Source organism: Crinia signifera, chromosome 3, assembly GCF_055691185.1.
Source record: "Crinia signifera chromosome 3, ASM5569118v1, whole genome shotgun sequence".
In the NCBI taxonomy this organism is placed as follows: domain Eukaryota; kingdom Metazoa; phylum Chordata; class Amphibia; order Anura; family Myobatrachidae; genus Crinia; species Crinia signifera.
Window position 1 is genome coordinate 245310777 of NC_139219.1, and position 13463 is coordinate 245324239.

Here is a 13463-nt window from a genome sequence, read left to right on the forward strand (position 1 = left end):
AGGACCACCAGGAAGTCGGCGTCCAGACTCCTCCGATGGGTGCCCATGCTGCAGCCGCCACCTCAGCTGCTCCGCTGATGTCACGTCAGGGCCGGCCGGCATATGCCTGTGTCCCACTGGCAGTGACTCCTGGGCCCTGACCACTGGCTGCGCTGTTCATTGGCGGGTGGCAGCAGTGTGGGGCATAATGTGAAGGTGGGGGGGGGGAGGGGGAACATCCACATATTAGCTCATCTGCACTGCACAGATCATGTGTGCAGGGAGCCAACAAGATCCCAGACAAGGGAGGGCTTACAGGATGGCTGACAGCCAGCCCAACAGAGCCCTTATGTTATTACAGTGTCCGGGGCAGCCAAAACGTAAAAAAATAAATAAATAAGGGGGGTGGGGGGTCGGGGTTACAGCGCAAAAACACCCCCAAAAAATAACACCTGATATTATCTACAGTATACGTATTATCTACAGTATATGTATTAAGCCAGGCAGTGCAGAAAAGTGTACTTACAGAATAGACTTTTTTACAGGGTCAGCTCAAGCAGCTGGCTCAGCCTCCCTGAGCTCCTCCACTGCACCTTCATCCGGTCCCAGGCTGCTGCAGACATACAGTCAGACTCGTGAGATGATGAAATCGTCATCTCAGGAGAGTGTCTTGGCTGAGCTCTGCAGCGGCGGACGACTGCTGCCACTGCCACTGCACACAGTGACAGCTAGCTTGCTCTCCCTACTCCTCCTTATACCCGGCACCCGGCGCCCGGCCTCCCCGCCCACGCTCCCACCGATACATGGCTGACCCAGCTCCCGCCGCACCCGCTGCCAAAGTACATTTTGAAAATAGTGTGTGTGTGTGTGTGTGTGCCCAGACCCGGGCCCCCCTGACAGGCCCGGGCCCAGGTCAGTGCCGTCTTTCCCATTGGGCATGATGGGCAGTTGCCCGGGGGCCCTAGGACCTAGGGGCCCCCGGCCCAGCCCAATGGGAAAGATGGTGGCCGGGGTCCGGGAATCTGCTCACCCTCGCTGGGGGATCTGGGCAGGGGGATCAGGGCGGTGGCGGTAGCTAGAAGCCTGATTCGGCGAAGCTCTATTTGCCGGTGGGGCGGGAAGCGCTGTTGCATTTGAATAGACTGGCCGGACGCTGATTGGCTGAATTCAGAAAATCAGCATCCGGCCAGTCTTTGAAAAGGCAACAGCGCTTCCCACCCCGCCGGCAAATAGCGCTTCACCTCCTAGCTAGCAGTGAATTTAATTTCGGGGGTCCGTGTGCCGGGGTTCTGATCACCCTCACTGGGTGATCCGGCAGGGGGATCAGGGCATCGGTGGCGGTAGCTAGGAGCCTGAAGCGGCAAAGCGCTATTTGCCGGCAGGGGGGGCGAGAAGCGCTGCTGCATTTAAAATGACTGTCTGAATGCCGATTGGCTGAATTCAGCCAATCAGCATCCGACCAGTCTTTTCAGATTCAACAGCGCTTCCCGCCCCCGCCGACAAATAGTGCTTCGCCGCTTCGGGCTCCTAGCTACCACCACCGCCGCCCTGATCCCCTTCCCCAGCGAGGATGGTCGGATCCCCGCCACCCGGCCACCATCTTTCCCATTAGCGCTATTTGCCGGTGAGGCGGGAAGCGCTGCTGCATTTGAAAAGACTGGCCGAACGCTGATTGGCTGAATTCAGCCAATCAGCATCTGGCCAGTCTTTTCAAATGCAGCAGCGCTTCCCGCCCCGCCAGTTAATAGCGCTTTGCCACTTCAGGGCAGGCTCCTAGCTACCGCCGCTGCCCTGATCCCGCTGCCCTGATCCCGCTGCCCGGATCCCCCAGCGAAGATGATCGGATCCCCGGCCGCCGGAAGCTGACTGGCTGCCGCACGGAGCCAGAGAGGTGAGGGTTGGGGAGGTGACTGTGGGCTCCTGGGCAAACTAATTTGGGGGGGGGGGGGGGGGTCCAGTGAACTAGGTTGCCCAGGGGCCCTTCCTAATGTTAAGACGGCCCTGGCCCAGGTAAACTGTACCCGCCACCCCCCCCCCCTTCTCGGTGGCCCTGCAAGCATTGGATACATCTGATGTGGGATTTTTAATCGCGACTTCATGAGCTGCTAGGTAAACTAAAATCTGAAAGAAAACAGCAGGTACTTGTGTATTTTGGCGGCGCCCATCGCATTGTATACCATTACGCATACGATGGTATGCGATGCGACGCGATTTCGTTGGTTAGTGTACGATGGCATACAATTTTAAAATTGTATGCCATTGTACATGGCATACGATGCGATAAGATGCGATTAAACATTGTATAAGCACCCTAATGGGTGCTTATACAATGTTAAGCACCCTAATGGGTGCTTACAATGTTAAATGCACCCCCACGCCACCCCCCCACTATAAACGTGAACCCGAAGCGGGGCGATCGCAGCGAGCCCGCGAGGGGCGGCGGTACGCGTCCTACGACCTTTTCATACCCCCACTATCCACGTCGGCGTGGAGTTGAGAATAGATTAGTGTGGCGAGCGCAGCGAGCCACCGAGCCCGAAGCGTGGCGAGCCCCGCGAGGGGACGCGGATACCTGTGAAGCCCGCGAAGGGACGCGTTTACCTGTGAAGGTATCCGCGTGCGCTCGCCACGCTTCGGGCTCGGTGGCTCGCTGCGCTCGCCACACTAATCTATTCTCAACTCCACGCCGACGTGGATAGTGGGGGTATGAAAAGGTCGTAGGACGCGTACCGCCGCCCCTCGCGGGCTCGCTGCGCTCGCCACGCTTCGGGTTCACGTTTATAGTGGGGGGGTGGCGTGGGGGTGCATTTAACATTGTAAGCACCCATTAGGGTGCTCAAAAGCACCCTTTAGGGTGCTTATACGATTTTTTATCGCATAGGGGGTCAAAATCGCGTCGCATCGTATGCCATCGGGTACATGGCATACGATGCGATACGTTCATCGAACGATGCTCAAATCGGGCGCCGCCAAAATACACAAGTACCCAACAGCATAATGGGGTCCATCATGTGATCCTGCAGTTTATACAGGATCAGGGGGCTTACGCATGATGATTACCAATTTGTGAGTGCAGGAAAAAGGCTTTTTCATTGAGTAGCCTTTCCCCGTGCCATGGTATAATAGGCCGAAACCCCATGACTAATTGAATGTGCCTGTGAAAGCTATGACAAAATGTACTGTTTGCAGAGTAATAGTTATTACTCGAGTACGGTATGTATTGTAGTAGCTGTGATTAGACAGTATTCAGTATATGTAATTATCTTTGATCAAAGAAGTCATCCAGACATATTAAGTAGTGTTGAAAGTCCATCTGTACATCTCCGGACTGTGAATCAGCAATCGGCACTTCTCAGGCTAGAGACAGAACTGCAAGCTACCGAGTTCAGCTTGTTTCTCCGCACTCTGTATGAATGTAAAGTAGTGTCACAATTACAGAATGTTTTGATGCCTTTAAGGTTAAAGGAAGATCTAATATGTTCTTGAATGAGTGAATATGTACATTTATATGACAGGATGAGGCATGGAGCACTAATTGCTAGCATACATAAATTTCTCTATAGTAAATATATAGCTTATAAGTTATTTAGGGTTACTCTATATAATACAAACGTCCATTTTGTGGGCTGAATCAATATTCATGATAGAAAAGACTATGAATTCTCTAGTCCAGTCGTTCCCAAACTGTGGGGGTTATTTTGGTTCACTCCTTCTGACAAATTCCTTCTTAGATGGACAAAACCATGTGAGGGCAGATGTAAAATGTGCAGAGAATTAGATTTGGGTGAGTTATTTTGTTTCTGTGCAGGGAAAATACTGACTGCTTTATTTTTACATTGCAATATAGATCTCACTTTGAAGTAAAACCCCACCCAAATCTAACTCACTCTGCACATTTTATATCTGCCCACCTGCAGTGCACATGGTTTTGTCCTTCTAAAAAGGAATTTGTCAGAAGGAGTGAACCAAAATAACCCCGTGTGCTTAGGCACCCTGGGGTGCCTTGGGATGTTTGCAAGGGTGCCTCGGGTTGGTGGTCCAGGACCAAAACAAATTATTTATGCTCAAAGTTATAGGTGAAACCAGTGCTGGTGGCTGCCAATTATAAAAGGTATGGACAATTAGAACCACAGCTATGTTCCCCACCACATAACGGAACCTGAGGATGACCGTTAAAAAAAAAAAAAAAATTGTTCTTATCTATAAGAAACTTTTTGATTAGGGGTGCCTAGAACAAATGCTGATATTCTAGGGCGCCCTCGTCAAGAAAGTTTGGGAACCACTGCTAGAGTCCAAAAAACTTTATTTTCAATGTAATAGCCTTGATTGTGCTTTTTACATTATTTCAGATTTAAACCTAGCTGTTTGAAATCAGCAAAATATCACAGCTGTCTGCAACTCACAGTATATTGCTTTTACCCAACCAAACGGGTTGGGTATGAAGTTCCGTCAGTTGGGTTCCTGATAGGAGACTGGCAAAGGGATCATGATGTCCAGAATCCTAATACATTCCAGGAAATATTTTCTCTATGCACCTACACCAGGCATGTCCAAACTGCGGCCCTCAAGCTGTTGTGAAACTACACATCCCAGCATGCTTTGCAATCGTTTTAGCATTCCCTAATAGCAAACTGTGGCAAGGCATGATGGGACTTGTAGTTTCACAACATCTGGAGGGCCATAGTTTGGACATGCCTGACCTACACCTAATCTTAACCCTAAACCACCCCTCCTGCAGCCTAAACCTAACTGTCCCCCCACCTAACCGCCCACTCCTGCAGCCTAACCCCTGTACATATCGGGGGGGAATATGTGGTGTTGGGATTCTGGCCAGGGCAGCCATCAAGGTGGGTCTGCGGATACTCCAGTCCTGGGCCGGGACAAAAAGGGGCCCAGGACTGGAGTCTATTAAGTTTAATTTGTCATAAACAAAGTTCACCAATTTCTGATGGCAGCCCTGATTCTGGCATCATATCATATATACTTGAACAACAACCATAAATAAGTAATATTTACTTGTGCTGAAGTGGAACAACCTGACAGGCTGGAGACAAAGTTATAAACATCCTGAGAAGTCCATTTATGAATATCTTGAACAGTTGGATTATCTTCCCTGTTCAAGAAGAGGCTGTGTGTTCCTATCAAAACATAGTAAAACATGCATACATGTTATGTAAATAAAACAAGTGCAAACATATTATTAGACAGCAATCATGCTAAGAGAAACAAATTGTGGGTCCCAGGGACCCCTCACATTTTGGTTCCCTGTGCAGGAAAGAACAAAATGGTGCTCCCCCTTCATATTTGAAACAGGGACAGTGCATGCCAAATGTTAAAAATGGGCTTGGTATCATGGATAGAGGGCTTCATCACACAATAGTACTCCCAATTCAAATTACATTAGAGTAGTGCAACCCTATTCACATTACCCCACAAAGTAGTATGCATAATTTACATTGTATTACACAGTAGTGCCCTTATAGCATATTATGCCACACAATAGTAATGCCCCTCATATACATAATACCACACAGTAGTAGTAGTGCCCTTTATACACATATTGCCACACTTATAGATATGTCCGTACACAGTATTCCTCAGTATAGCCGTGTCCTTATACACATCATGCTACACAGTAGTGCAATCCTATTCACATTACCCCACAAAGTAGTATGCATGATTTACATTGTAGTATACAATGGTTCCCTTATAGCATATTATGCCACACAATAGTAATGCCCCTCATATTAATAATACCATACAGTAGTAGTAGTGCCCTTTATACACATATTGCCACACTTATAGATATGTCCATACAGAGTATTCCACACATTAGCCGTGTCCTTATACACATCATGCTACACAGTGAAGCTTCTTACACATTAAGCCACACAGTGGTAGTTGCCTTATACACATTATGCCACACAGTGGTAATACTTTACACATAGCACACATATGGGCAGATGTATTAAGCCTGGAGAAGAGATAAACTGGAGATAAAGTGGAGATAACTTGGAAGAGTTAACGCACCAGCCAATCAGCTGTGTTTGAAATATGACAGTTGGGATCTGATTGGCTGGTGCGTTATCTCCTTCCACTTTATCTCCAGTTTATCTCTTCACCAGGCTTAATACATCTGCCCCATTATCACCTATCCACCCCTATACTTTGTGCAGATCTGCTTTAACAACTTTATATGCCTGACTGTGGTTGTGGCAGTGACCATATCTTACTACCTTGGGCCCTGAGAGGGGGTGCAGAGCTCAGTAATAAATTGGCTGCAAATGTGTGAAGGGAGGTACACTAGCTGGTTGAGGAGTGGAGAGGACCATTGTCCATACATTTAGGGGCAATTTACCTGCTGGATAACCTCTAAGTCCCTCACAGTCGGGCAGAGGTCCCTTCCATCGGACCCCAGCTGCTCTGTCTCAGTCATTGAGAGAGTGATCGTGCCTGCAGCATTTCAAATGTGGCACTGGCTCCTGAGCTAATTGGAACTTGTGCTCAACAGTGAATCAATAGCCATTGTAGCCATTCTTGATTGGCTGCCAGTCTGTGAGCTCCAATTTCAAAATTACACTTTGGAAAAGCCACCAGTGCTGTCTCATTCTCCATGGCTGCCCTCCATCTTCCTCACTGTGGTGCTCTACTCCGCTGCATACCCGGCATAATGGTTGGTCTGGTCTTGGTGTTGGTGTTGGCAAGGTTATATATTTGTTACATACCATAATAGTTTACAATATAAAGAAAACAAAACATTTTACATTTATTTCTCTAAATAAATATATATCACACGAACCTGGAAGTAGTGATGGATTCATGGTTACTGGAAAACTGTATGGACTTGCTGAGAGAACAGGAGACTGGTAAATGTATCTGTCCTCAAATGCTGGCCCTGAATTGTTAAGCTCTTTGTCTGCCGCTGTTCGGCCTCTGTTTGCCTCTATAGGTGTGGGATGGCTTGTCTTCTCCTGTCTGTCTTGGAGTTCCAACGCATTCTTATCCACCGCAGATTCAGTATTTGCTTTCACTTGGTCACATGTGCTAAACGTCTCTGTTTCCTCTCCTTTTTTATCCTCTTTCTCCTCCTCAGCAGTGATAGGGGATGGATGAGATTTATTTTCTGCTTGGACCTTCGGCACACCTATGTTCTCTGCAATCTTTTGATTGCCAGCTCTTCGACCTGGTCTACGAGCTCTTTCTCTTTGCAAACTGTTCATGGGAGGATAGGGGCTGGCAGTCTTTAAAACTGTGCTACCATGAAGGATCTCCAAGGCATTGCGATGGACAAACAAATCAGAGGGGAGCTGGCCTTCAGGGCCTATCTGCCTGCCTCTAAAGGCTACAGGGTTGGATGGCAATGTGTGGTAGAGAAATTGGGAGTCTATATCCACATAGCTTTTCTTCTGGGCCCTGTCCACCTCTCTCTGGTGATATATGGCATTCATTTCCATGTCCATCCTGAAGGAGACCATGAACATGGAATATAAAATAAACCAGAAAATAAGAACCTTATACTCATAAATTACTGTAGTTATGTTAAAATCTGTGCGTTGTATAACTATCATTGGTGAGGGAAAGAAAGGTACTGCAATGATACAGATATGATTTTCTAGCAAGCCAGTGACTTATTGTGCACTATTTCCATGATATTATCACCACTGTAGGCTCCATTTCATCGGCATCTCGACTCTTCCACCATATAATCAGCCAAGAAAGTGCTCTGGCAACTCCCATTTATGTTAGTAGTTGCAAATATGAAGAACACTGTGGGAAAGTTATTGTTTACTTATAGTTTTTCTTATCAGCATCCATTGTAAACTGCCTGATGGGAAATGTTTTAATCTTTATTGTCATTTTTTTTTCAAGTACTTACTATTGACTTGAAAATAATATAGAAACATGTTTATCTCCTATCATACGAGTTCCTCTAAGCAGTTTCTTAACAATCTTATGTCAGGTCCATTATAGGTTATCTATGTTTAGACAAATCTAAAGGTCAGAAAATTCTACTTTGCAAATATAAAATAAACCAATTGTCCCATAATGTTTCTCATTCCCCTCTATCCAACTAAGGACAGTGAAGGGACGTCCCCCTTCTTTTTTGGTGTGACATCCTTGCACATATATTGCATGAAGAGACAATGTGAACTGTCTACTATACTAGGTTATCTGTTGTTTAAACTGATAGATATCTTACATTCATTCATTCATTCATTCATTCATTCATTCATGTACCTGCTCATATTCTGTTTCTGCAATAGTTCCTGTCTCCGGGCCACAAAATCCAATGGCTCTGTGTGTAGAAAGTTGTTGTAACCTTAAATGTATAGAAATAGTTGTTCAGTTCATGGAGTGTGGGGGTTATTCTGGTTCACTTGCATAGGCACAATCACTCTCTAATAGACAAAACCATGTGCACTGCAGGTGGGGCTGATGTAACATTTGGACAGAGAATTAGATTTGGGTGGGGGGTGTACTTCAAACTGATATCTATATTGCAGTGTAAAAATAAAGCAGCCAGTATTTACCCTGCACAGAAACAATAAAACACCCAAATCTAACTCTCTCTGCACATGTTACATCAGCCCCACCTGCAGTGCTTATGGTTTTGTCCATTAGAGAGTGATTGTGCCTTTTGCGAGTGAACTAGAATAACCCCCTATGTCACATTTGATTCACCTATGTCTACTAAAAGATTACCTTATTTTGACTTTTAGCAGTAAAATAATAATCATAATAATAATACCCAAGTATGCCCTTAGCTTACCTGGGCTTGAGAAAGCTCTGTTAGACATGACACTTGTATGAGCAGGACCGGGTGAACCAAAGTGTGAGGCCAAATGCATTTGTCTTGTGTCATTGGAGAGGACCAGATCATTGGAGGGTATCATTTCTCCTCTAATAAAGAGAAACGCATCAGTGTACAAAAACTTATGTGGGGAAATTTAATAGGATGAGAGATTCAGAAAGTGACACTTTAAAAAAACTGGAGATTTCTTACCAAATCGCTCACTTTCGGAATCTCTCATCCTATTAAATTTCACCCATGGTATTACTTCTGGTGTGTAACTAGTGTTCGGTGTCTATTTGTAAATGAGTTCAGACAGGAATTTATTGTCACTGTTCAGACCAATAGGTAAAATGCTAATTTGATCAACTGGGTAATTTTCAGCTTTGGTAAAGGGTCAGGAGTGCCTACCTTCCTGGAGTGCACGGGAGGGTCCTGGAAATGGGGGAAAGCCTCCTGGAATGTGTCCAGTCTCTCACGACCCCACCCCCTCGGCAGGACGGTCCCTGGGAGCAAATGACACAAATCGCGTCTTTGTAGCCCTGCCCCCCACTGTGCAATGCCTGAAATACCGGCATGGCACGTCAGGAGGCGAGGACACAATCTTGCTAACCACGCCTCCACTCTGGATGATCTGCCGGCCGCCCCTTTCCTACCCCATCAGTGCCCCCCCCCCCCCCCCGCCTCACTGAACTGGCTGCCCTCTCCCAGAGGGGGCAGCCAGAAATTAGGCAACCCTGAAATATGTACCATATGCTGGAATTTCTACCATGGTCAATCTGTTTTGACCTGATCTGATCACTGTTGTGCATTGTGCTTGTGTTGAAGCCAGACAGCCCGACATCTGTAAACATTGCTGGTGATATCACAGCATGTGTGACCAGTATGAGTGCTCCAAGTTAGTGTCCCTTTGGAAAATGGTATATATTCTGTTGTTATTGCTGTGTGATTTCATGCAAAGATATGTTTGTGCCTAAAGCCCATACACACTACCCGATTTTTAACAAAAGATATTGCTCAGATAATGGGCGGGATGTACCAAGCAGTTGCGGTACATCGTGCCACACATCGCAATCATACTCATTGCAATAAGAGCTGCTGTTTGCAAAGCAGCAGGCGTGGGTGAGCAGTTCTCCTCCTCCTGCTGTGACGGCAGCCTCCTGCTCAAGCGGCTGCAGGGGCTGCCAGGCTCCGCCTCCTGCTCTCTGCACCAGGGAGGAGGAGGTCACTGGTATGGACAACACAGCAGGATGCTGCCCAGACACACGTGAGTGGGGAGCAGCGCGGATCGTTGAAGGTAACGAAAAGAAGCCCATAGGCTTCTATTGGGTTACACCAGCTAGAACTGGCACAACCCCCCATGACGAAGCCCTGGCGGTGGGGCTTTAATGCATATGAAAATGCAGTAAAAACCCAGATAGTACATCCCACCCAAAGTCTTTAAGGCTATGCATCAGCAACATATCTATAATATGTACTAATTTCAGCAGTGCTATGGAACACCTAGTACATAGATACATAGTGGGGGGGGGGGGGTTGTGGGGAAATTGGGGCAGTGGCAACTCAACAGACTACTAGTGCCAGACATGGTGACATGGACTACACTGCCTGGCTGACATTGAGAGAGAGAGAGAGAGAGAGAAGAGGGGGGGTGGGGGGGGGGCGGTTGGGACCTCTAATCTCTTCATATGTGAAAAACCCAGAGGCATAGGGTCAGTGTCATACTGGGGAATAAAGGACCCACATGGGGGTTGTTTTGGTGGAGGCCCATGTTTAGGGATGTGGCCAGCAACCACAGAGGCTTGGCTACCCATTGAGCGCAATGTCTGTCTATATAGTAAATAGATAATGCTAGTGCATGCATGCAAGGGCATAACTACCATAGGTGCAAGGGGTGCAGCTGCTATGGGGCCCAGAGCTGAAATGGGGCCCATCTTTGCTGTCTAAGTATATGTTTTACATATATTTATCACAATCAGTTGCTAAATAGGGGGCCCTTACAAACTTTTGCTATGGGGCCCACGATTATCTAGGTACGCCTCTGCATGCATGCTAATGTATAAGATTAATAACAGTAATGCACTGTACAAAATACACAAGAGTCCTATGCAATACCATAGGTATAATTCAAGTGCATAGAGTGATCCCTGGAGGCAGTGGAGCCCACTTGGTTTTCCCCTGTGGCCCTGTCTGCCAGTCCAACCTACATAGGGGTTTTTGTTATTCAATTTCAGGACAGAAAATGAGATGCAGTGATTTCTATAGTGTCACCTTGCCGGCACTAGTAGACTGTAGTGTGGGAAGTAGCTACTGCGCCATTTTCACGGCAAATTTCTATGTGCAACATTTCCCGATCCCATGTGTTATCCCGGCTCCCAGGACTGCTTATAGGGGGTTATGTTTTATGTGCTCGAGGCACCCGAAGCATAATCCTGATAAGTGCCAGTTATCAGGGCCAATTGGATAGCCACCAAAGAGACTATTAGCTGTGGCAAAGTACTGCTGCTAATAGGATACACTGGATAAAGTCCAAATGAGCATGCCCCTAACATTCATTTTTTGAAACATAACCTCTAAAATGGCAGTTTGGAGATGATTGGCTGGTACTTTGTCTCTCTCAACTTTATCTCTCTCCAAGGCTTAGTGCATTGACCACTTAGTTTCCTGCAGGGATACTGACAGGGAGGGGAAGCTAAACTGAAAACACAACAATGGCTGCCAGGTAACATCTGAGGCAAAGGGTTAGCCAGCAGTTGGGAAGGTTTCCGATAGCCACATATACAGTAGAATAAACATCTACAACAGGTACATAGTACCCAGGCTTTTCTGGTGGTGGCCTGGTGGCGAGGGGCAGCTATGCCACGAAGATGGTATGTCCATGCCCCACTAAACATGTGGCAAGGCAAAACCTCACCTGCTTGACCACGCCTTCATAGAGGAGCCCAATTAATCTCCTGCTGACCCTTTAGTGTCTGCAGTGTCCAGTGTGAGTTTTTAGCAGCTAAGGCTAAGCCCTTTACGTAAAAAAAAAATATATATATATATTGGAACCTTTCTAACAATCGGGGCTCAAACTGAGTGGACATCATTGGCATCCTTTGCTGGTTAGGCACCACAACTTGAGGGTTGACAGGCATCATTTGATTTCTCATCATTATCATCTCTTGCCTCTGCCGCAATTCTATATATAAATAATGAGAAAAAAAAACATATAATTTATATATTTTTTTAAATATAATAATAGATTATCTTTTTTGACACATTGTCATAATAATGTCAATATTATTTAGTGCTTTATACTGTTTGTATTATTTATTCTATTACTGTATATCATCACTACACTAGTGCGACTCAAAGCATGAAGTCGCATGCAATTTCCCTTGAACTCCCGGCAGCTTCCTTCGCGGCAGGATCACATATGATACACTGTATGTAGTCCTTTTGCATATGATATATGCGAACCCAGTCATGGTTGCGGGATCTTTGTGGCAGCCATGGCACTCTTCGGCTCTGATCTGATGTGCACGGAGGTAAAACATATACACGAATCGGCAGAATCGGCACTTTCATGCGATTTCACATCCCGATGCATTGGAATCGGGTGAAAAGTGTTAATATGGCACCGCAGTGTGCTTGTCCCCTTGTGCTCCCCATCCCTCTGCAGTGGGCGTCCCACCCTGTCCCTGCTCGCTATGTCCACTGATCCGTTAGTGCGCCCTTACTGAGTGTGAGGTACTACAACGGGATACGGTCTAATTATCAACCACAGTCATTAGGTCGACAGGGGGGAAGGTCGACAGGTGTCTAGGTCGACATAGGACAAGGTCAACATGGGTTTAGGTCGACACATCGTTAGGTCGGTTTATGTCGACAGGTCGGAAGGTCCACATGTTTTTTTTTACTGTTTTTTTGAGCCGACGTGCACAAGCACCGCTATATACTCTGCCAACAAAAAAATGCCCAAATCGCACAAGTGTTGTCATTCAATATCTTCATCCATCACTGCTGTGTAATAGCTAATTTGGTAATTCATATCAAGCAAACAAATTACACAATATTACCACTCTTAACCAATTGGATAGACATTTTGGGCCGAACGCAGGGGTGCCCATGTCTGCCCAGGAGGGCGGGTGACGCCACATGACATCAGCGCCCACCCCTAAATTGGCCATCAGCGTGCAGTATAACAGTAAGCCCTGGCTTACCTTTATCTACGAACAGAGAAAAATTATTTGACGGTGAGTAACCATCAAATGATTTTTCCTCTGTGCGGGCACATGGAAGCTGCGGTGTAAGCGCACCTATCCACTCGCTGTGGCCCAAGGGGACGTGTGTTCAGCCTAGCGAGCAGGTCTGAATTACCCCCATTGCTTGAGTTGGGACAAAATAATTTGACAATCTAATTGTGCTGGTTTTTATATTGACCAAGATGGGAAATCTTGATGCTAACTGCAATTTCCATTGGGCATATTTAATATGGTCCGAGTTTGCCGGAGGTACATAATGCCAGACGATCTCTGAGGTTTTTTAAACCAGCAATCATTTACAAGGCAAAACCAACCTGGTTTTGCCTTGTATATGATTGCTGTTTTTAAAAAAATTACCAAGATCAGCCAGCATTTTGGAAAATTCAGACCGTACTACATATGCCCCTGTGTGTGTAGCAATATACTTAAATACTTATTTAGTTCAA

General features: G+C 46.4%; 1 protein-coding gene across 1 annotated transcript in view; it reads right to left on the reverse strand.

Annotated features, from left to right (window-relative positions):
* SAMD7 (sterile alpha motif domain containing 7) overlaps window positions 1-13463 on the reverse strand; it is a 61429-nt gene that overhangs the window by 7543 nt on the left and 40423 nt on the right. Inside the window, exons 3-7 of the mRNA XM_083174748.1 lie at window positions 11822-11951; window positions 8750-8880; window positions 8218-8299; window positions 6779-7440; window positions 4996-5117 (exon numbers count right to left, since the gene is read on the reverse strand). Of these exons, the coding sequence (XP_083030874.1) occupies window positions 4996-5117; window positions 6779-7440; window positions 8218-8299; window positions 8750-8880; window positions 11822-11951 (1127 nt within the window). The remainder of the gene's footprint in view (window positions 1-4995; window positions 5118-6778; window positions 7441-8217; window positions 8300-8749; window positions 8881-11821; window positions 11952-13463) is intronic.